Source organism: Cebus imitator, unplaced genomic scaffold, assembly GCF_001604975.1.
Source record: "Cebus imitator isolate Cc_AM_T3 unplaced genomic scaffold, Cebus_imitator-1.0 Scaffold473, whole genome shotgun sequence".
NCBI lineage: Eukaryota > Metazoa > Chordata > Mammalia > Primates > Cebidae > Cebus > Cebus imitator.
Genome location: NW_016107788.1, coordinates 1462668 through 1486034, shown reverse-complemented (window position 1 = coordinate 1486034; position 23367 = coordinate 1462668). Strand labels below are relative to the sequence as shown.

The 23367-nt window shown below is 55.6% G+C and overlaps 2 protein-coding genes across 4 annotated transcripts in view; one reads left to right on the top strand and one right to left on the bottom strand.

Annotated features, from left to right (window-relative positions):
* Window positions 1–13314, top strand: part of AP2A1 (adaptor related protein complex 2 subunit alpha 1) — a 41731-nt gene extending 28417 nt beyond the window's left edge. Inside the window, exons 7-24 of one of the 2 annotated variants that reach the window (XM_017512613.2) lie at window positions 1762–1870; window positions 4959–5109; window positions 5800–5968; window positions 6102–6239; window positions 6732–6914; window positions 7390–7487; window positions 7806–8037; window positions 8131–8298; window positions 8392–8552; window positions 8922–8987; window positions 9322–9378; window positions 9485–9567; window positions 9679–9768; window positions 11630–11753; window positions 11845–11961; window positions 12057–12126; window positions 12304–12438; window positions 12862–13314. In XM_017512613.2, coding sequence (XP_017368102.1) covers window positions 1762–1870; window positions 4959–5109; window positions 5800–5968; window positions 6102–6239; window positions 6732–6914; window positions 7390–7487; window positions 7806–8037; window positions 8131–8298; window positions 8392–8552; window positions 8922–8987; window positions 9322–9378; window positions 9485–9567; window positions 9679–9768; window positions 11630–11753; window positions 11845–11961; window positions 12057–12126; window positions 12304–12438; window positions 12862–12939 — 2229 coding nt within the window. In that variant the 3' untranslated portion in view covers window positions 12940–13314. The remainder of the gene's footprint in view (window positions 1–1761; window positions 1871–4958; window positions 5110–5799; window positions 5969–6101; window positions 6240–6731; window positions 6915–7389; window positions 7488–7805; window positions 8038–8130; window positions 8299–8391; window positions 8553–8921; window positions 8988–9321; window positions 9379–9484; window positions 9568–9678; window positions 9769–11629; window positions 11754–11844; window positions 11962–12056; window positions 12127–12303; window positions 12439–12861) is intronic. The other variant, XM_017512615.2, reaches the window with a different exon arrangement.
* FUZ (fuzzy planar cell polarity protein) lies at window positions 13057–20051 on the bottom strand. 2 transcript variants are annotated; one of them, XM_017512616.2, is made up of 11 exons: window positions 19276–20051; window positions 18882–19003; window positions 18514–18598; window positions 17742–17810; window positions 17458–17562; window positions 15541–15738; window positions 15302–15397; window positions 14894–15000; window positions 14752–14816; window positions 14598–14672; window positions 13057–13574 (listed from the first exon to the last, which is right to left on the bottom strand). In XM_017512616.2, exons 1-11 carry the CDS (start codon window positions 19384–19386, stop codon window positions 13351–13353), a joined length of 1257 nt encoding a protein of 418 aa, XP_017368105.1. In that variant the 5' UTR covers window positions 19387–20051; the 3' UTR covers window positions 13057–13350. The 2 variants fall into 2 exon arrangements, with proteins under 2 accessions (XP_017368105.1, XP_017368107.1); XM_017512618.2 differs by lacking the exon at window positions 13057–13574 and adding an exon at window positions 13602–13814.
* Window positions 20052–23367: the final 3316 nt, after the last annotated feature.

The following is a 23367-nucleotide window of genomic DNA, read 5'->3' as shown; positions in this document are numbered from 1 at the left end:
GGTGATTGCCCGCCTCAGCCTCCCAAAGTGCTGGGATTACAGGTATGAGCCACCTCACTCAGCCTTTTTTTTTTTTTTTTGAGACAGAGTCTTGCCCTGTCACCCAGAGTATGATGGCGCTGTCTTGCCTCACTGCACCTCTGCCTCCTGGGTTCAAGTGATTCTCCCGCCTCAGCCTCCTGAGTAGCTGGGATTACAGGCATGCACCATCATGCCCAGCTAATTTTTGTATTTTGGGGAGAGATGGGATTTCACCATGTTGGTCAGGCTGGTCTTGAACTCCTGACCTCATGATCCACCCACTCAGCCTCCCAAAATGCTGCGATTACAGGTGTGGGCCACTGCTCCTGGCGTTGTTTTTTTTTTTTTTTTTTTTTTTAAGAGACAGGGTCTCGCTGTCATTCAGACTGGAGTGTGGTAGTGTGACCATGATTCATTGCAGCCTCCAGCTCCTGGGCTCAAGCGATCCTCTCGCCTCAGCCTCCCAAGTAGCTGGGACTGCAGGTGCCTGGCGACTTTTTGCTTTTTTTGTAGAGATTCATCTTGCTTTGTTGACGGCGCTGGTCTCAAACTCCTGGCTTCAAGTGATTCTCCCTCCTCAGCCTCCAAAAGTGCTGGGATTTCAGGCATGAGCTGCTACACCTAGCCTCAGTCATCATTTCCTTCATTCATCACACATCTGAATACTCCTGTGTGCCAGGGTGACAGTGAGGCAGGAGCACAGAGGTGGGACAGAGCTTCCTGGAGAAGGGCTTTTCAAGGTTGAATGGGAGTTTGCAATGAGGAAAAATAGTCACATGATCTTTTTTTTTTTTTTTGAGACAGAGTTTTGCTCTTGTTGCCCAGGCTGGAGTGCAATGGCGTGATCTCGGCTCACCGCAACATCCGCCTCCCGTATTCAAGCGATTCTCCTGCCTCAGGCTCCCAAGTAGCTGGGATTACAGGCGTGCGCCACCACGCCTGGCTCATTTTGTATTTTTCGTAGAGACAGGGTTTTACCATGTTGGTCAGGCTGGTCTCAAACTCCTGACCTCAGGTGATCCACCTGCCTCGGCCTCCCAAAGTGCTGGGATTACAGGTGTGAGCCACCGTGCCCAGCCATGATCTTTCAGTCTTTTACTAATTTCACTAATTCCCTGCCTCTTCCCCAACCTCTTCCTATCTGACCTTGTATTAGGCCCAGGGACTCAAAAAGGTCAGACCCAATCCCTGCCCTTGAGTAGCTTCGAGCCTTGTTGGGGGACTACAGGACACCACCTCCAGGAGCCAGCATGCTGTGTGCTCTGTTGGAGGAAGCCTAGGGCATGGGAGGCTCCGAGCCGAGTGAGCAGTGGGCCCTGGGACTGTCACACAGAAGGGAACCTTTCCTGCCCACTGGCCAACCAGCAGTACTTGGAAAGATCCACCCCTGGGCTTCATCCTAGTTTTGCCCTCTAATACTAGGAACCTGATGCCTCTTTGCTCCCTTCCCGGAGCCGCAGACTCCTGCTTCATAAAACCATTGCACTGCCGGGCATGGTGGCCCATACCCGTAACCCCAGGACATTGGGAGGCTGAGGTGGGAGGATTGCTTGAGGCCTTGAGTTCAAGACCAGCCTGGGCAACATAGTGAGACCTAGTCTCTACCAAAAAACCCACAAAGCAAACCGTTACACTGACAGGACCGCTCTTGGAAGGCTGCATTTGCTCCATCCTGCCCTGTGGACCCCTGTGCCCCTCCTACCGCAGCCCCCAACCTGTTCCTTGCTCTCCCCGACCCAGATTGTCTCCTCGGCCTCCACCGACCTCCAGGACTACACCTACTACTTTGTCCCAGCGCCCTGGCTCTCGGTGAAGCTCCTGCGGCTGCTGCAGTGCTACCCGCCTCCAGGTAATCAACGCCAGGCGCTCCGCAACCCTGGGCTGCCGGCTGCTGGCATCTGGGGCCTCCAGTTCCACAGCGAACCGGTGTGACAGGAGGGGCTGGGTCAGGACTTCTCTGCAGCTGGGGCGGTTCCTCTTTCCCCTGTTACGTGGCTGCAGTGGGGGAGGAAGGCGGGCAGCCCTAGGCCCAGCGGCCACCCGGTGCAGCACCACGGATCAACCTCATAGCTGAGGTCCCTGCTACCCAGGCTCTCGCTCCAGTCCTGTTGCTAGGGGCTGCTACTGTGCCTGTTTTGTAAATGAGGAATCTGAGGCTTGGAGAGGGAGCTCCTGGCCCAGGGTCACCCACCAGTCAGTGGGAGATTCCAGGCCATGCTATCTGAATTAGCATGGCCCTGTCAGGGGTTTTCACATCTGCTGGGAACCTTCCCTCACTGCTCACGGTCACAATAGCCAGTGTGTATGAAGCTCCTATAGTGAGCCAGGCACTATGCAGGGGGGCGCCTGCCCCCGCCAAACAGAGCTGGCATGGAGGAACAGCCAGTGTTCCTCAGGGAAACTGAGGCTTTGGAGGTGAGACATCACCCTTCTAGGCAGCGAGTGAGTGGCGGAGTCTGCCCTGAGACTCTCTGCTCCAAACCCCTCCCTCTGCCACTGAGCTCCCCTGGGCTTCTGTTGCCTTGGCTGACTGACCTCACGGAGCAGTTTCTGGGGACCCTGCGCTGAGGGGCTTGGCACACAGTAGACGCTAATGTACCAGCTCCCTCTGTTCAGCTGGCGTGCCCAGCACCGGCCAGGGACCAGAGCTGATGTGCACCACCGAATCTCTGGGTGTGCGTGCCTGTGTGAGTGCATGCCTGCATGTGTGTGTGTATGTGCGCCTTCATGTCTCTGTGTATTGATACATGTCTGTGTGCATGCATGATACATCCCTGTGTGTCGATACATGTCACTGCACATGCATGTCTGTACTGACACGTCTGTGTGCACACGTCTGTGCATGTTGATGCATATCTGCGTGCATCCCCGTGTGTGTGGATGTGCCATTGTGTGTGCATCTGCGTGTGTGCCTGTTTGTGTCTGTATGTGGCAGTGTTCGTGGTATCTCTGTGTCCCTCTGCGTGTATACATGTGTATGCGTCAGCGTGTGCATCTACATGTGTACCTGTCTGTGCAGGCAAGTGGGCGTGTACACGGGTACAGAAAGCTGTGTGCATGCCTGTGTGTGCGTGTCTCAATGCTTGCCAGCATGCGTGTGTGTCCATGCACGTCCCTCCGCACGTGGCGTGTGTGTGCACACTCCGTGACTGAGTGTATGATATGGAGGCGACACCAGAGGCTCATCTCGTGAAGCCAGTGATGAATTCTGTCACGTGGCCCTGGGCTGTGTCTTCCTTCTCTGGGCCTCTTTTCCATCCTGTCAAGAAGGGATTAGGTCATGCTCTAAGCCCATGTCCACCCCAGAAGGCCCAGCTGGTAATTCTGGGTTACACCCAGGGCAGGCACCTCACTCACTCCAACCCTCTGTGGTGTAGGAAGTGCAGATGCAGCCCTGCCCTGAGACTGGACATGAGGAAACACCAACCTCGTGTCATCTTTTTTTCAGCAAATGGTGGTGGGCTACTGCCAATTTGTTTCCAAGTCATTTTTTCCTCACATGCATTATGAAGTTTCCCAACATCCATAGGAGTAAAGAGATCTCATTACTTAGACTGCACGTTTTGCCATATATGCATGTTCTTGTTTTATTTTCTTCTGAAACATTTAAAAGTAAATTATACACGTCATGATGCTTTGCCTTTAATGTGCTGTTCTGGGCGGATCACTTGAGCTCAAGAGTTTGAGACTAATCTGGCCAACATGGTGAAACCTCACTGCTACAAAAAATTAGCCAGGTGTGGTGGTACATGCCTGTAGTCCCAGCTACTTAGGAGGCTGAGATGGGAGGACTGCTTGAGCCCAGGAGGTGGAGGTTGCAGTGAGCCAAGATTACGCCTCTGCAGTCCAGCTTGGGTGACAGAGTAAGACCCTGTCTCAAAAAAAAAAAAAAATCAATATATATCAGAGTCCAATCTAGGATCACATTTTCAGCTGAATTCTGCCAGGCTCAGTGGCTTACACTGTAGTCCCGGCACTTTGGGAGGCTGAGGCAGAAGGATCGCTTGAGCCCAGGAGTTTGAGATTAGCCTGGGCAACAGTTGCCTTGTGTCCAAAAATCGGATCTCACTTGGATTCTGTCTTTAGAATTAGGGACTGCTATTTCTCCTAGTCTGGACTAGCCTCCACACCTGTTTCTGGAGATGCCAGGAGATGCCATTGTCGTGGATCCCATGGCAGGGACTTGGCTCTTTGCTGCCTTGTAGTGCCTTTTAGCTTGTTCCTCTATCTGGTGAATTTTCCTGTAGATTTATGGGCAGCATTTTTTGCTGGAACTCTTGGCAGTTTTTCTGCACACTTGAAAACACGTCACAGTCTAGGAAATGTATGATTGATGTTCCTGTGAGCTTCCAGCTGGCATCTGCCAGTGGTAGAGAGCTCTGGGGGTGAGAGGCTGCCTGACTGAGCCTTGTCACATTTGACCTCCCAGCCCCCAGGCCAGGAGGATGGCGCTGAGTGTGCCTGCAGTGATCTGTTACTGAGCAGACACCTGGGTGGGTGGCTTGTGCCTTTCCTTCAGGGGCTGCTGGGCATTCATACGGCTCCTTGGGAAGGCCTGGGTTTGGGGGCATCTCTGGGGCAGGTTCCTGGAGCTTCCTTTGCTCTGTGAGAAACCTAAGGAGCTGCAGAGCTGCAGATGGGGAAAGGGAGGCTCACAGGGGTGCCACCTCTTGCCCAAGGGGGTTAGAGCAGGATGAGAGCCCAGGTCTGGGGATGGGTCCTGTGTCTCCAGAGGTACCTTGTCTTACCTCCTCTGCTGAGCTGGGAAGAGGTTGAGGGAGCAGAGACCCTGGCCCTGAGTTGCAGAATTACCAAGGGTCAGAGCCACCCTGAGCTCCTCCCTTGGAAGACTGGAGCTGGGGCATAGCCACCACTACCCAGCAGTTGTGCCAAGTGGGTAGGACACTCAGCCAGGGGCATGCCCTTCATTTCCCCAGAGGATGCGGCCGTGAAGGGGCGGCTGGTGGAATGTCTGGAGACTGTGCTCAACAAGGCCCAGGAGCCTCCCAAATCCAAGAAGGTGCAGCACTCCAACGCCAAGAACGCCATCCTCTTCGAGACCATAAGCCTCATCATCCACTATGACAGGTGCCCGCCTGGGCCCACCAGGGCCTGAAACCCGGGGCTGGGAAAGAGGGGCATGGAGGCCCAGACTCCTGGGTCCTAGTCAGAGGGCAGGGAATCGACTTCTAGGTAGGAGGAGAATGGGACTGTGAAGTGTCACCTGTGAGGTTGGCACTGGGACCCTTCCTGGGGACAGAATTGCTGAGTATTTTTCTCTGAGCTCAAAGGCCCAGCTGTCTGGGTCACTGGAGGCGCAGGACTGGGATGTAGGGCTGGCAAGGTTAAGGCCTGGATCTGGCGGGGCGTGGTGGCTCACGCCTGTAATCCCAGCACTTTGGGAGGCTGAGGCAGGGGGATCACGAGGTCAGGAGTTCAAGACCAGCCTGGCCAACATGGTGAAACCCTATCTTTACTAAAAATACAAAAAAAAAATTAGCTAGGCATGGTGGTATGCATCTGTAATCCCAGCTACTTGGGAGGCTGAGGCAGGAGAATCGCTTGAACCCGGCAGGCAGAGGTTGCAGTGAGCCAAGATTGTGCCACTGCACTCCAGCCTGGGCAACAAAGCAAGACTCCCATTTAGAAAAAAAAAAAAAAAAGACCTGGATCTTTTAGGGCTGTGAGATGTGTCAGCTGGGCCTGAGGCCTCCACCTCCTCCTATCAGTTTCCTGTCAGTTTTTCTCACCATCCGTCTCTCGCCGTTCCCACGGCAGTGAGCCCAACCTACTGGTGCGGGCGTGCAACCAGCTGGGCCAGTTCCTACAGCACCGGGAGACCAACCTGCGCTACCTGGCCCTGGAGAGCATGTGCACGCTGGCCAGCTCCGAGTTCTCCCACGAAGCCGTTAAGACGCATATTGACACCGTCATCAATGCCCTCAAGGTGTGACCCCTCAGAGCCCGCCCTTGGCCTGCCGCCCCCCTCAGAAAGGCCAGAAGCTCAGAGGCCCTTGGGTGGCTGAGCCCGTGCCAACAGGAAGTCTAAAATGCACCTGGGCCCTGCTTTCCGCCCTCAGACGGAGCGGGACGTCAGCGTGCGGCAGCGGGCGGCTGACCTCCTCTATGCCATGTGTGACCGGAGCAACGCCAAGCAGATCGTGTCGGAGATGCTGCGGTACCTGGAGACGGCAGACTACGCCATCCGCGAGGAGATCGTGAGTGCTTCCGGGTGCGGGCCGGACTCCTGGTCTGAGGGAGGAGAGACTGGAGTCTGGATGTCTGGGTCTGAGGGAGGAGGGACTGGAGTCTGGATGTCTGGGTCTGAGGAAGGAGGGACTGGAGTCTAGACATCTGGGTCTAAGGGTGGAGGTGGCTGGGGGCCTGGACAACTGGGTCTGAGGGAAGAGGGACTGGAGTCTGGACATCTGGGTCTGAGGGAGGAGGTGGCTGGGGGCCTGGTCACCTGGGTCTGAGGGAAGAGGGACTGGAGTCTAGACATCTGGGTCTAAGGGTGGAGGTGGCTGGGGGCCTGGACACCTGGGTCTGAGGGAAGAGGACTGGAGCCTGGACGTCTGGGTCTGAGGGAGGAGGTGGCTGGGGGCCTGGATGCCTGGGTCTCCAGATGGGGGCAGTGGTGAGCCCAGATCCAGGTGAGTGAAAGCCTGACTTGGCCTGCGGGCACTCTCTCACACACTCCCCGGCGGCAGGTCCTCAAGGTGGCCATCCTGGCCGAGAAGTACGCCGTGGACTACAGCTGGTACGTGGACACCATCCTCAACCTCATCCGCATCGCAGGCGACTATGTGAGTGAGGAGGTGTGGTACCGTGTGCTACAGATTGTCACCAACCGTGATGACGTCCAGGGCTACGCCGCCAAAACCGTCTTTGAGGTCAGCACCTCGACCCTGACCCCCCTGACCCCGTGACAGGACCTAGAGGCAGAGCAAGGACAGCTGGGGCTGTGGGGCCTGGCAGTCCCTGGCCACCCTCCTTCCCCTGCACCGCTGTGACCTTAGAGCAAGGTCTCCATCTCTCTGGGCCAACCCAGGGACCCAGGGGCTGTGGCCTCACAGGCCTGATGTGACAAGTCCCCAGGGCATGGTCATGGGCACCCAGCGTGTAGTCCTGGCCCCTGGATCTTGCTAGTTTCCCTCTGCCTTAGGAAAGGGGTTCTGCACAGCCCCGTTTTACTGCCTGTGTGAGCTCGGGCTGGTTGCTCAACCTTTCTGTGCCTCAGTTTCCCCACTGATAACCCCACACGCAGCAGAACTTTGAGGGTTCCACCAGTCAGTAGGTGGCTGTGCCCAGTGCTCCCCAAGAGGGCACTCACTGTTGTCCTCGCGACGCCCCTCCCCTCCCTGCCAGGCGCTCCAGGCCCCCGCCTGTCATGAGAACATGGTGAAGGTCGGCGGCTACATCCTTGGGGAGTTTGGGAACCTGATTGCTGGGGACCCCCGCTCCAGGTGAGGGAGCCTGTGGGGGAACACATGCTTCTGAGGGGTCCAGGGTTTGGGGGACCCCCAGGAGTCTCAGAGCAGGCAGTGATGGGCTCACATCCTCTTGGCTTCCACCCCAACCCACCTAGCAGGGTAAGAGAAGACCTCAGTCCCAGGACCGTGGACAGAGTGTGACTGTAGCCCCTGCCAAGTGCCTGGGGAGGGCCACTCCCTTCTAGTGGCCTGGGGTCCTGGGACGGGTCCATCTGGGAAGGGGCACCTCTCGAGGGGGCTTCTGGGAGAGGCAGTGGAGCCCAGCCCTGCTGATGCCCACCCCGCACACAGCCCCCCGGTGCAGTTCTCTCTGCTCCACTCCAAGTTCCACCTGTGCAGCGTGGCGACGCGGGCGCTGCTGCTGTCCACCTACATCAAGTTCATCAACCTCTTTCCCGAGACCAAGGCCACCATCCAGGGCGTGCTGCGGGCCGGCTCCCAACTGCGCAATGCGGACGTGGAGCTGCAGCAGCGAGCCGTGGAGTACCTCACCCTCAGCTCGGTGGCCAGCACCGACGTCCTGGTCAGAGCCCTGTCCCCCACCCCACTTCCCTCCCCTCGCCCGCCCTCCCTTCCTTCTGACCGGAACTGACCTTCCCCACCCCGACCACACCAGGCCACGGTGCTGGAGGAGATGCCACCTTTCCCTGAGCGCGAGTCGTCCATCCTGGCCAAGCTGAAACGCAAGAAGGGGCCCGGGGCTGCCAGTGCCCTGGACGATGGCCGGAGAGACCCCAGCAGCAATGACATCAACGGGGGCGTAGAACCCACCCCTAGCACCGTGGTGAGTTCCCTGGGGTAGGCCTGCCAGGCTGCCTGGGGCTGGGTCTGGCCAGGGTGCCGCCTGTCCTCACCGTGACACCTGTGCTCCCTGCAGTCGACGCCCTCGCCCTCCGCCGACCTCTTGGGGCTGCGGGCAGCCCCTCCCCCGGCAGCACCCCCTGCGTCTGCAGGTGCAGGGAACCTCCTGGTGGACGTCTTCGATGGGCCAGCCGCCCAGCCCAGCCTGGGGCCCACCCCCGAGGAGGCCTTCCTCAGGTAGCACCCCCTGGGCCTGGGCCCCTTCTCTCGGCCACCCCCAGGGCTGCCCCTTCTTGGCCTCTGCCCCCTTTTTCCCTGAGACCCTCTCCAGCCCCCAACTCGCTCCTCTCCATCCTGATGCCTTCGCCAGCCCTGGCTGCTGCCTCCCCTGCCCCAGCCTCCCTGCTCGCGCCCCCCCTTTGCCACTCTGGACTCTGTTGTCCCTGGCCACCCTTTGTTTTCTCCTTTCCTGTCACCGTTTCTCAGCCTGCTCTTCCTTCTCTCTTTCCCTCCTCTCTCTCTCTCTCTTTTCGGCCCTCTTGCTGCCTCTCTGGGATTGGCTGCCTGCCACACCTGTCTTGTCTGCTCTGGGATTGGATGGCCCAGTGAGCTGGAGCCGCCTGCCCCCGAGAGCCCCATGGCTTTGCTGGCTGACCCAGCTCCAGCTGCTGAGTAAGGGGTGGCCTGGGGTAGGGCGTGGGGGAGTAGACTCGGGTGTCCCAGGGAGAGTTAGGGGACTGGGAGCTCTTGTCAAGGGGTTCCTGATGAGCAGCAGAGTCAGGGACTTGGAGGAAAGGGAAACGTGGTGTCTGCTGGTGCGGGAGCATGGGCCAGGGTGCCACTCCCATTCGAGGTCACTGCTGGATGGGTTTGAGGTTCTGCGAGGGGTCTGGGTATGTGGTTCTGGGGTTTGGTCCTTTCAGGGCTTGTTGTCTCACACTCAGCTGCCCTGGGCCTTTGCCTCTCCCCAAGTCCCTTCCAATCTCACTCCGCTCCCTGCCTCCAGCCCAGGTCCTGAGGACATTGGCCCTCCCATTCCGGAAGCTGACGAATTGCTGAATAAGTGAGTCCTGGGAGAGGTGGGGGAGGGGAATGAGGACAGGTGCAGCGCCCAGGCCAGGTGCAGACTAGCACCCCGGTCATCCTGTGCCCCTGCCGCTCCCACCCAGGTTCGTGTGCAAGAACAACGGAGTCCTGTTCGAGAACCAGCTGCTGCAGATCGGAGTCAAGTCAGAGTTCCGGCAGAACCTGGGTACGTTCCGGGGGACTGTGGGGGCGGCTTGAAGGGAGACCTCAGCGTGGGTTGAGGCTGGGGAATGGTTAGAGGACTCAGATGGAGCTCCGCCTCCCCCACCTACTGCAGGCCGCATGTATCTCTTCTACGGCAACAAGACCTCGGTGCAGTTCCAGAATTTCTCGCCCACTGTCGTCCACCCGGGAGACCTCCAGACTCATATCCTGTCAGGCCTGGGCCAGCCCCCTGCCTCCAGCCCCACCCCAGGTCAGCCTTCCTCACCAAGGGGAAGCCCGAGGACCCAGGTCCACACTTGTCTTCAGCCCCTCTTGGGCATGCGGTTAGTTCTCAGAGTCAGCATCTGTAAGATGGGGGTGGGATTCCTTCCTCCAGGACAGGAGTTGACAAAGCAGTGGTGTGTGGGAGGCATGACTTCCAGAACTCCACCTGCTCCAGGCTTCAGTCTGTCCCTATCCGGCGCCTTCTGTGTCCTGGCATCATCCTCCACTGGGCTCCCTGCCATGATGCCAGCACCTCCTGCGCTCAGGAGCCAGGCCTGCGGGTCCAGATGCTGACCAGGGCCTCCTGTGTGACCTGGGCTGAGTCACTTTGCCTCTCTGGGCCCCTGTCCCTACTGTGAAGTGTATGTAGACCCTCCTCTTCCTCCTCATAGGGTTATTGTGATGATCACAGTGTCTGAAAAACCCTGGAAGGGTGGCTGGAGGTGTCAGCTCCCCCTGTCCCTCCTGTGGACCTTCATTTCCACATTCATGAAACTGGAGGTGCTTGACCCCAAAACTACTACTTCTGGCCAGGCATAGTGGCTCACACCTGTAATCCTAACACTTTGAGAGGCCAGTGGATCATTGAGGTCAGGAGATCGAGACCAGCCTGGCCAACATGGTGAAACCTCATCTCCACTAAAAACCCAAAAATTAGCTGAATGGTGGTGGTGCATGGCTGTAATCCCAGCTACTCAGGAGGCTGAGACAGGAGAGTCACTGGAGCCTGGGAGGCGGAGGTTGTGGTGAGCCAAGATCACGCCACTGCACTCTAGTCTGGGCGACAGAGTGAGACCCTGTCTCAAAAACAGACAAACAAAAGCAAAACTCCTTCTTCCATCATTTCCAGAGGCTTCCAGCAGGCAGCTCCATGCCAGGCACGGTGTGGAGGCAGCGGTGAGAGAAGCCTGAGACTCAGGCCTTCCCGTGGGTTACTGATGTGGATGCAAATGATGATGACACTAATTGCTACCATCTTTGTATACCTGCCATGTGCCATGCACACAGACAAGTACTTATAATGGATTCTTTTTTTTATTATTATTTCTATTTTTATAGAGATGGGGCCTCACTATGTTGCGCAGGCTAGTCTCAGACTCCTGGGCTCAGTGATCCTCCCCACCTTGGCCTCTCAAAGTGCTGGATTACAGGCGTGCGCCACCACAACTGGCTGGATTATTTCGTCAACTCCTGAGGACAGTTTATTCTTTTTTTTTTTTTCCTTTATCTGGAAAGCTAAGCCTTGAAGCACCTGAGGACATTTTATACGTGTCCTTTTGTTGAGACAGGGCCTCACTCACCCATGCTGGAGTGCAGTGGCATGAACACTGCTCACTTCAGCCTCGACCTCGGCTCAAGGCATCCTCCTGCCTCAGCCCCCCGAGTAGTTGGGATCACAGGTGCACATCACCACACCCGGTTAATTGTTTTGTAGAGATGGGGTCTTGTCATGTTGCCCAGGCTTACACATGTCCAGAGGCTGAGAGGTTAAGTGCCTTGCCCACAGCCACTCAGGTGGTAAGAGCTGGTATGCAAACCCAAATCCGCCTCCAGAGCCAATATTCTTGTCTCGTTGCGGTGCGACGTTGTGGAAGGCCAAAGGAGGCACCTAGGGGGTGCCTCAGAGGTTTCCACAGTATGCACTTTGTAATTGAACCTCGTAGGATTGAGTCCAGGATTGCATGGTGGGGTCCCTCAAAGGCCTGCAGGTGGGAGCTGCCGGGAGCTCTGGGGATCCTGACCCAGACCTCCCAGGGGCCCGCCTCCTCTGTCTGGCTTCCTTGACCCCTGGCGTGCACAGCTGGCTGTGCAGACCAAGCGCGTGGCGGCGCAGGTGGACGGCGGCGCGCAGGTGCAGCAGGTGCTCAACATCGAGTGTCTGCGGGACTTCCTGACGCCCCCGCTGCTGTCTGTGCGCTTCCGGTGAGTAGGGCGCGGCTCGGCCGGGGGGGGGGGGGGGGAGGCGCTCGGCCGGGGGGCGGGGCCTGACGGAGTCTCCTCTCCACCCCACCAGGTACGGTGGCGCCCCCCAAGCCCTCACCCTGAAGCTCCCAGTGACCATCAACAAGTTCTTCCAGCCCACAGAAATGGCGGCCCAGGATTTTTTCCAGCGCTGGAAGCAGCTGAGCCTGTGAGGGGTGGGGAGGGGGCGGAGCTAAAGCCGCGCCTCCGGGTGGGCGGGCCCGGGCCGTCCAGGTCCCTGACTTGAACCTTCCTGGTCTCCAGCCCTCAACAGGAGGCGCAGAAAATCTTCAAAGCCAACCACCCCATGGACGCAGAAGTTACTAAGGCCAAGGTGAGAGACCGCGGGCGTGTTCGCCGGCCCATGGCCGCTTTGCTTCTCTGAGCCTCTGTTTTCCCATCTGTAAAGTGGGGCCAATTCCCATCCGCAAGGGTTTTTGGGATCTGGGATGCCGCTATGTGGTAGCTAACAGCTCTGGCCCTCTCTGACGGCGGCCCCCCTCCCTCCCAGCTTCTGGGGTTTGGTTCTGCTCTCCTGGACAATGTGGACCCCAACCCTGAGAACTTCGTGGGGGCGGGGATCATCCAGACTAAAGCCCTGCAGGTGGGCTGTCTGCTCCGGCTGGAGCCCAACGCCCAGGCCCAGGTGAGTGCTGCTGTGGGCCGCCTGAGGCCGGCAGGAAGGCTGCCTGTCCCCTCTGCGCCCCACCCCTCCTGCCTCACTGTTCTTTAATTCACATTCCCCGCTTTGACCCTCCTCTCGCGTCTCTTTGTCCACTTTTCTTCCTCTTTATCCATCAATCTTCTCTCCTGCCTCCATCCTCTGGTCTTCCTCTCCTCTTCCATCCCTCCCTGATTTCTACCTTTCCATATCCTTGCTACCTTTCTCTCCCCCTCATCTTTTATAATTTCCCTCCTCTCTGGCTCCTCTGTTGATTTCATTCTGACTTTCTTCTCTCCTGTGTCTTGTATCGGCTTTCTGGCCCCTTTATCCTTCTATCTCCCTTGTGTCCCCACTTCCCTGGGCTCCCCATCCCCTCTGAGTTCTGCCCCCAATGCCCCGACCCAGATGTACCGGCTGACCCTGCGCACCAGCAAGGAGTCTGTCTCCCGTCACCTGTGTGAGCTGCTAGCGCAGCAGTTCTGAGCCCTCGACTCTGCCCCCGGGGATGTGGCCGGCACCGGGCAGCCCCTTGGACTGAGGCAACTTTGGTGGATGAGGTGGATGGGGGACCTCCACTGGTGACAGAGAAGACCCCAGGGGTTGGGAGATGCCTGGGACCTTCCTCCAGCCTTTTGTATTTTTATTTTTGTTCATCTGCTGCTGTTTACATTCTGGGGGGTCAGGGGGAGCCCCCTCCCTCCCTTTCCCCCCCAAGCACAGAGGGGAGAGGGGCCAGGGAAGTGGATGCCTCCTCCCCTCCCACCCCACCCACCCCACCCTGTCATAGCCCCTCCTACCCCCTCCCCATCCAGGGGCTGTGTATTATTGTGAGCGAATAAAAACAGAGAGGCGCTAACAGCCCCATGTCTGTGTCCGTCACCCACTGCTAGGTAGTCAAAGAAGTGGGGTGAGGGCATGCAGAGTGTGGGTGGCCAAACTTCGCAGCCCATGGGTGGGACTCTGAGGAGACAGCAGCAGCAGCAGCCGCCGAAGCCCCAGCTGCAGGGCCACCAGACGCACTCCTGAGCCTGGTTCCTCGGTCCCTAACACCAGGTAGCAGGCTCTGGGCAGCTGGGCCTGGTGGAATGCATCTTCCATCTTCTCTGGTGACCCTGGCTCTGGGGAAAGGACAGGAGGCACTGAGGTGACAAGTAGCATGTTAACCTTCGGAAGCCACATCCCATCCTGTGTCCAAGTTCTGAAACACGTGGTGTCTCTGAGCACAGGCTTTGGGAGCCTCCTGCCAGGGAAGGGCTTCAGGGCTCCAGCTGGCCATCAGCAACCTGAAGACCAGGACTCTCTAGCTCAGCTCACCCTCTTCCTCTTTCTCCGCCTTGGCCCTCATTTTCCTGGGGAAGCTGTGCAGCCGTGGATGATCCTCTTAGCAACACACGTGGCAAACACAGCAGCAACACAGGAGCTCCAGTAGCCTCCTCCAGGAGCCACCCACCCCACTGTCCCAGGCGGGTGGAGGGAGGCCGGTAGGGGCAGGGAGAGGTGGAGTCACACAGCTAGGAAGGGGTGCAGCCTCCTGAGATGGAGCTCTTGACCACTGTGCTGCATTAATCGGGCCTCACTGGGGTCGTGGTGCCATCCCAGGTCCTGTCCTTTTTCTCTCTCGGGCCTTAATGGGTTCTATGACAATTTTTCCTTTCTAACCCGGAATCTGTGAAATCCTCCCCCATCCCTCCCAGCCTATCAGCAAAGCCTGTGCTTTCGGCAGTAGTGCAGAGTACTGGTCTGTGGCTATGGGAGCCAGATCCGTTGTGTTCAAATATGGCTCTACCACTTATGAGCTGGGCCTCAGTTTCCTCATCTGTAAAATGGGAATGATGAGGTAACAAGATAGTCCTCATCTGTGAGGATGAAGTGATTTCATTCTTTTATTACCTATAAAGGCACTGGCCAGAGGTGAGATCTCAGTGCCAATTATTGTTAACTATGGCTCAGGAGGTTCTGAAGCCAGGCAGGAACTTCCCTTCCCCTCCCTCCTCTGGGTCAATGCTCAGTTCTCAAGGAAAACCACTTCCCCGTGGCCTAGGCATGCTGGGTTCCTCCAACCCCACCGCCTACTCCCACTTTGTGCCATCTGGGACTCGGTGTCCCGCCTGCGCAGTCGGAGGACTGTACCTGCCGCTCACCTGGTGGGAAGTGCGTGGAGGTGACCAGGGTGTAGAAGTTTCGGAGGAGGCGCCGGCGCTGTTCTGGGGAAGGCTCTGCGGGGAGGAAAAGGCGGTGATGCAGAGCCCCTCCTCGGCCTGCGCCCCTCCTGACCCTGTCCCTGCCCTCAGTCACCTTTATCCCCCAAGGGCTCCACAGTGAAGAGGCAGCGTTTCAGTTCCAGGTGGAGGAGCAGCAGCCTGTGGGAAAGGGAAGGGTTGTCATGGCTAGGGAAGAGGACATGATCCCCAACACACTCCCTCCATCCGAGCCCTACCCGAGGATGTCTGTGTGGAGGGGGAAGCCAATGGGCAGCGCTCGGGGTCCCAGCGGCAGACAGGCCCGCAACGGGTCCAGCAGCGGCTGCCACCAGCGCTCCAAAAGCTGCGGGGGGCGTGGTCATGGGAAGGCGGAGCCGGGGAGGGGGGAATGCACGAGGGGCGTGGTCAATCGGGAGGGCGTGGCCTACACGGAGAAAGGAGGGCGGAGGGCAGAAGGGACTAGAGAAGGGGCGAGGCTTGCAAGCACAGAGGTCACGCGTGATTGGCCGATCTTGGGGGATTGATTGGCGTGCAGTCCAAGAGGGGTCCGGGAAAGAAGCCGCTAGCAGGGCAGCGTGGTGGGGTAAGGGCCTTGCGGGTAGAGAGTGTCCTAAGGGGGAAAGCGGGACGTGGAGCGGGTTCACCTGTGGATACAACTGGCTGAGGGGTGGGCTCGGTCCGCAGAGCAGACACAGCTCCAGGCTTGGCAGCAGCGTCAGCGTCAGCAGCCGGTGTGGGATCTGAAGCAGGGCACAGGCTGGGACTGACCGCGGCCCCGGCCCCTTCCATCGCAGATCCCGCCTCCTCGCGACTTGGTCCGCAGGTCCCATCCCTCCGCCCCGCTCGCAGGGCTTACCTCCCCCTGCCCGCCCCACCCGCTCACCGTGGGGCTCCCGTGCGGCAAGTACACCGGGTAGTCGCGAGCGGTCTGCGGCGGCAGGGACCCCACCAGCCAGGGGAGCAGCACGGCCTCGGGCGTCCCCAGGCGCCACCAACCTTCTGTTGCCGCCACCACCCGGCCCGACACCACCAGACTGACGAAGGCCGTGCCCGCGGCCTCAGCGAATCCGGAGAGGGCTTCCTGGGTAAGGGAGGCAGGGGGACCAGGAGTCAGCAGACAGGCGCAGGGGGCGGCAGCGACTTCCCAGGTGGGCAGGGGATGGACAGAGACCCACGGCCAGCCCCGAGCTCGCGGAGTGGCCATGCTCCTGCACCTCACCCTCTCTGAGCCTGAGTTCCTTCACCTTCACACGAAGTCACATCCCCAACTCACACTGCGAAGTCTGATTAAACACCTAGCCTGGGCCGGACCGCGGTGGCTCACGCCTGTAATCCCAGCACTTTGGGAGGCCAAGGTGGATGGATCACGAGGTCAAGAGATCAAGACCATCCTGGCCAACAGAGTGAAACTCCATCTCTACTAAAAATTAAAAAATTAGCTGGGTGTGGTGGTGCGCACCTGTAGTTCCAGCTACTTGGGAGGCAGAGGCAGGGGAATCGCTTGAACCGGGGAGGCAGAGGTTGCAGTGAGCCGAGATTGTGCCACTGCACCCCAGCCTGGTGACACAGCCAGACTCCATCTTAAAAAAAAACCCAACCTAGCCTGAGTCGGCAAACTGAAGCTAATTAACGTAACTGCAGCAGCTACCCTTCATAGAGTCCTGTTACATGCCCAGTAAGCGCCATCAGCAACGTGGAGAAGCCAAGTCACCTGCTGAGAAGTCACACTGCTGGGAGGTTCCCACACCAGGCAAGTCTGCAAGAGCAGTATTTAAGGAGTGGAAGCTAGAGATCCGAGAGGTGGGAGGAAGAGCATGTACCCAGACTGGAAAGTTGTTGGGATCTGTGGGGCCCCTGAGGCAGCTGGATGGAGGTAGATTTGTGGATTTAGTAACAGGTTAGGGGGCGCCATGTGCCACAGGTCTTCAAACACCAGGCTGAGGGGCTGGGACCTTGTCTTTGGGAAGGTGGAGGCTGCCAGAGGGCTGTGAGCAGGAAAGGGGTAGGGCCAGCTCTGGGTATAGTAGGATTCTTCTGGTGGCAGGGTGTGATGGCTCACACCTATAATCCTAGCACTTTGGGAGGCCAAGGTGGGAGGATTTCTTGAGCCCAGGAGTTCGAGACCAGCCTGGGCAACTTAGTGAGGCAACTGTCCCCAACCCCAGCCCATCTCTTAAAAAAAAAAATAGGTGAACGCAGTGGCACATGCCTGTAGTCTCAGCTACTGGGGAGGCTGAGATGAGAGGATCACTTGAGTCCAGGAATTCAAGGCTTCAGTGAGCTATGACTGAGCCACTGCGCTCCAGCCTGGACAACAGAGCAAGATCCTATCTTAGAAAAGAAAGAAAGATGGTCAGGCACAGTGGCTTATGCCTGTAATCCCAGCACTTTGGGAGGCTGAGGCAGGTAGATCACTTGAGGTCAGGAGTTTGAGACCAGCCTGGCCAACATGTCAAAACCCCATCTCTACTAAAAATACAAAAAATTAGCCAGGCATGGCAGTAAGCACCTGTAATCCCAGCGACTGGGGAGGCTGAGGCAGAAGAATGGCTTGAACCCAGGAGGCAGAGCCTACAGTGAGCCAAGATCTCGCTACTGCACTATAGCGTGAGTGACAGTGTGAGACTCTGTCTCAAAAAAAAAAAAGGAAAAGGGAAAGAAAGATTCTGGGAGCACGTGGGAATGGACTGGAAGCTGAGAGGATAGCAGAAGGTTGGGTCAATGGTCCAGAAGAAAGAGGATGAGGACTCAGCCAGGGCCAGAGGAACAGGTTTAAGAGTTTCCATAGCATCCCCAGTACCTGCAAGAGGGTCCCCTCTGGTGGAATCACACAGTCTACACACTGGGTCAGGTCCCCGATGAGCTCCGAATCCCCTAGGAAGCTGTCGATCAGGCAGTAACTGGCCTAGCAGAGGAAGAAGGGACCAGCCTAGGATTCAGGTGGACCCAGGGCCAGGGTCAGACAACCAACTTGCCCCAAGAACCTGTGGGACCAGGCTGCCCCAGGGACTGCTGGGAGCTGTAGTTTCCAAATGGCAATGCTCAGGTATCCTAACTTCCCACCGTCATGTCCTGCAGCCTCACCCTCAAGTCTTTCTTCAGTCTCTCCACGTTGCGGATATTGGTCAGTTCTTCAAGTCCCACAAGAAGGACCTAGAAGAACCACATAAGAGAGGAAGGGCCCTGGGCAACTGGTTCTCAGAGAGGAGGGGCTTGGACTCAAACTCCTGGGTCTGAAGGAAGAGGGGGCTGGGACTCCCGCTCTTAGGTCTTGGGGGTCAAGATTCCTGGGTTCTGGCAGGGCACGGTGGCACATGCCTGTAATCCCAGCACTTTGGGAGGCCGAGATGGACGGATCACTTGAGGTTGGGAGTTTCAGATCAGCCTGGCCAACATGGTGAAACCTCATTTCTACAAAAAATACAAAAAGGCCGGGCGTGGTGGCTCATGCCTGTAATCCAAGCACTTTGGAAGCCAAGGCAGGCAGATCACCTGAGGTCAGGAGTTCAAGACCAGCCTGACCAACATGGGGAAACCCCCTCTTTAAAAAAAAAAAAATACAAAAATTAGCTGGGCATGGTGGTAGGTACCTGTAATCCCAGCTACTCGGGAAGCTGAGGCATGAGAATCGCTTGAACCTGGGAGGCAGAGGTTGCAGTGAGCCAAGATCAGGCCACTGCACTCCAGCCTGGGCAACAGAGCAAGACTCCATCTCCAAAAAAAAAAAATTCCTGTTTTCTGAGGGAGGAAGTGGTCTTTGGTGGTCTGGACTCCTACCCAAGTCTGAGGGAAAAGGATGCTGGATGCTGAGATCTCAGATTCCTGGTTTGGGGAGAAAAGGATTGGGGATTCTCACCATGGCTCCAAACACCATTTGGAGTAGTCTCTCCAGCCTCAGCTCAGAGATGCCCACCTCAGATGACAGAACAATAAGGGTGATGCTGTGGAGTGGAAATGAGAAGGAAGAGCGAGTCAAGGCCTGGGGAACCAGGGAGGGGTATGTTGGAGTCTGCCCATTGATCCTAGAATGCCGGATACAACCTCCCTCAGCCCAACCTGCCTTTCTTATAGAGAACAGCAGGGATCAAAGAGGGTAACTGGCTTGCTAAAGATCCCATAGCCAAATTAACAGCTGGCTTTAGAGAACCGGAAGGCCTCGGAGGTCATCTTTTACAGGGACTATAACCCAGGCCCTGTCCCTGTCCCACGTTCCCTCCTGGGGACCTGTCATGGAAGCTTTTCCACACCACGGTCGTGTTCTCGGTCCTTGCAGAGCTCAGCTGCACCTCCAGATTCTGCCCGAACATGTGGACTCCATTGAGTGAACCGATGACAGAGAACGGGAGCTAAGGAGGAGTAAGGGACATCAGATCGTAGCCTCCCCCCACCCACCCCGCCATCTCCCCCTTTTTGGAATCCAAGTGTGCCAGCTCCCAGCCCCATCCTCTTTCCATATGTCCTGGCAGTGTCTCTTTGGGGAACCAGGCTTACTGGTCCACTGCCTCCTCGGTCCTACAAAACTCAACACTGAAACTTCCCCAGCCCCTACTGCCTTGAAGACCCAGAGTCAAAACACCGAACTCCCTTTCGGTTTAGATACAGGCGTCCAAGGCCCCACCTGCTGACGGGCGGGGGCGCCGCCGCGGCTGCTCCTGCAGAACAGGGGGACCCCGCTGGAGGCCGCGAGGCACAGCAGATGCACGGTGCCGCCCGTCCCTTCCTCCCCCATTTAGAACTCCCACCGCAGCCCCCACGTGGGGACTGTCAGTGCCGGTCTTGGAGCATGCCGGCAATCACAGTAACTCGGCCTGCGGTCGGGAGCCGCCAGAGGGCGAGATGGGGAGCCGACTGGAACGGGATTAACTTCCCGCCTTCTTCATCCAACTCAGACCCTCAAACCCTATTCAGGCACCTCCCTCAAACCTTATTCAGGCACCTCCCCCAAACCCGTTATGTTCTCTTCCGCCCCAGCCGGAAGTCATAGTACCCCTAACAAAGATGGCGGCTAATTGAATTTACAAAGCTTTTTAGTTTCTCCGAGGAGGTAAGGCGAACCAAGAGGCCGGATTGAAGATGATGACTGCGCCAAGGCCTTGCCTATACACCATCCTGTAGACTTTGATGATTTACATTCTAAACGGAAAAAACAGTTGTGCCGCGATCAAAGATTGCGACGATCCCAAGGCGTTGCCTAGCAACCACATTCCGTCTACGTTTCCATTTTGAAGTAGTAAACAGTGTGCCCTACTCAAAAGTGGCGGCCGTGGGGCGTTGCCAAGCAACCACCATTCAGTCCGATTTCCATTCCAAGGCTGTAAACGGCTGTGCCCTACTCAGAGATGGCGGCACATCGAAGTCCGACCACCCCTCCTTAGTGCGAAATCGAGAAAAACACCGTCTCCCCTCCCAACCTTCGACGGTAGTTGAGTCCGGCGAGCGTTGCCTAGTAACCACCAAAATAGATGGTTGTTTTTGTTATTAGAAAAAAGAAAACAAGGAAATCCTTTATTTTCCAGAATGATAAAAATAACATTATTTGTGCAATGAATTATGCATGTTAACATACCATGTACGATGTGAAGATATCCCCAATTTTTTTCCTAAAATACAGTTTAACGTAGAATATTAATGTTTTCACAAATATTATTAGTATATCAACATTTCCATATTTTCTTTTTTCCCATAAAAGGTATGTCTGTTTCATCTTAATAATGTGCTTTTATAATCCATTTTATGGTTATGACAAATTGATTTGACCAGTTCTGTATTGATGTACATTAGGTTGTTGAACACCTCCAGACTAAACAACTAGTGCTGGCCAACTAGTGACTTTCTAAGATGCCCTTATAAATATTTTTATTATTTTATACAGGTAGTGTTTACTTGTAATTATAAATGTGTTTATGATTCATTTCGCCCTTCCCCTTCCCTCTTGCAAATCAATCTATCTTTCTAGCATAATTTTTAATTTTCCTACTTCCTAAAGTACATTATTTTCTTTCTTTTTTAGGGGGGTTGTGGGAAGGGACAGGGTCTCGCTTTGTCGCCCAGGCTGCAGTACAGTGGCGTGATCTCGGCTCACTGCAACCTCCGTCTCCCAGGTTCAAGCGATTCTCCTGCCTCAGCCTCCTGAGTAGCTGGGATTACAGGTGTGCACCACGATGTCCGACTAATTTTTGTATTTTTTGTAGAGATGGGGTGTCACCATGTTGCCCAGGCTGCTGTCGAACTCCTGGGCTCAAGTCATCCATCCACATTGGCTTCTCAAAGTGCAGGGACTACAGGCTGGAGCCACCACGCCTGGCCTAGGTACCATTTTAATCTTCCTTCATGCCTATTGATCTTTTTTTTTTTTTTTCCTTTCTCTGGGTTACTTTTCTTTATATGTTTATTAAAATTTCAGTTACACAGGCATAAAAAAGGAGGGAGCTGTTCTAGATTAAAATAAACTTGAGATATAATGTCTAAATATGTGTATGGTCTTTGGATCTGATACAAATAAAGCAATTGTAAAAACACATTTTGGGACAATTGGAATATTTGAATACACACTTACTGTTAGATGATACTAAGAAACAAGTTAATTAATGGTTTACTAGTTATGTAAAAATATTTTCATTAAATTGGAAAGATGCCTGCCAAGCACACAGGGGTAAAATGATATGATTGTACTGATTTGCTTTAAAAGGCTTCAGCAAGTAAGACTCTTTTTTCTTTTCGTCTTGAGACTCTTAAAAAAAAAAAAAAAAAACGTCAGGAGGCCAAGTGCAGTGGCTCACGCCTGTTATTCTAGCACTCTAGGAGGCCAAAGCAGGTGCATCCCCTGAGGTCAGGAGTTCGAGACCAGCCTGGCCAAGAAGGTAAAACCTCGTCTCTACTAAAAATACAAAATTTTGCTGGGTATGGTGGCGCATACCTGTAGTCCCAGCTACTTAGGAGGTTGAGGGAGGAGAATCACTTGAACCCAGGAAGCAGAGGCTGCAGTGAGCCGAGACAGCACCACTGCACTCCAGCCTGGGTGACAGAGTGAGATTTTTGTCGAAAAAAAAATGTAACATGATAAAGATAAAATGCTATATCATTGGGCTTTCTGTAAGCACTTTTCAATTGGTGAAGATTATGGGGCTTTTTTGTTGTTGAGACGGAATCTGGCTCTATCACCAGGCTGGAGTGCAGTGGCACGATGTCGCCTCACTGCAACTTCCGCCTCCCTCGTTCAAGCGATTCTTCTGCCTCAGCCTCCCAAGTAGCTGGGATTACAGGCACCCACCACTATGCCGGCTAATTTTTGTATTTTTAGTAGAGACGGGATTTCACCATGTTGGCCAAGATGGTCTCGATCTCCTGACCTCATGCTCTGCACATCTCGGTTCCCAAAGTCGTGGGAGTACAGGCGTGAGCCACGGTGTGCGTCCCTGGTCAGGTTCCTTTCTATTAAAAGAAATATAAAGTAGCAGGACACGGTGGCTCACGCCTGTAATCCCAGCTCTTTGGGAAGCCAAGGCAGGAGCATCGCTTCAACCCAGGAGTTTGAGACAGGCCAGGACAGCATAGCGAGACCCCACCTCTACAAAAAAATTAAAAATTAGTCGGGAGTGGTGGTGCGTGGCGGTGGTCCTAGCTGCTGCAGAGGCAGGAGAGTGACTTCAGTGCGGTAAGTAGAGGCTGCAGTGAGCCAAGATTGGGCCACTGCACTCCAGCCTGCACAACAGACAGAGACCCTGTCTCAAAAAATAAAATTTAAACTAAAAAGATGATAATAATGAAGTGTTTCTATTTTTCTATGCTGTTATTCATCGGTAAGATTTATTTGTGTAGTACATTTCTGTCAACAAGCACGCTAGAAAGATTTTCCCAGTTCGTGGTATATTTTTCAACTTGCTTTATGCAGTCTTTTGCGGACAAATTAATATTTTACGTATTCTGACTTTGCTAAGAAACTCCATGGCAGTCATTAGGATTTTTTTCCTTCAGATAGTTTTCGTGTTTCATTTGTTGCACTTACATTTTTAATCCACCTGGAATGTATTTATGTTCTAGGCTAGTTTCTGGCTTCTCGCCCAGAAAACAACGCTCAGGTGTTGCTTAGCAACCCTTGCACTTGGGTTCTTGTTCAGCTTCTTTTCAGGGGAAAACTACTGCCCTCGCTTCCAAGTTCAGGGCAACCTTAAAGCGTTGCCTAGTAACCTCGTTTCCGCCGATGCGATTGGACCCTTCTTGCGTCCCTCCCCCCAGGCCCCGCGCCCAAAAGAACAGAACCAGAAATTTAATCTCACGGTTAGAAAACAAGGGCAGCGGGCCAGGCGCAGTGGCTCACGCCTGTAATCCCAGCACTTTAGGAAGCCAAGGCTGGCGAATCACTTGAGGTCAGGAGTTCGAGACAGCCTGGTCAACACGGTGAAACCCCGTCTCTCCTAAAAATGCAAAAATTAGCGGGGCGTGGTGGCGGGCATCTGTAATCCCAGCTACTGGGGAGGTTGAGGCAGGAGAGTCGCTTGAACCCAGTAGGCGGAGGTTGTAGTAAGCCGAGGTCGCGCCGTTCCCCTCCAGGGTGGGCGACAGAGTGAGACTCCGTCTCGGAAAAAAAACCAAAAAGGATAAAAGAAAAAGAAAACAAGGGCAGCGTTCGCGTTGCATAGCAACCAGGTCTCCTGCCCCTCCCGTTGAGATAAGAGGCCGGCCCAGACGCCCCGCTCAAAGATGGCGGCCG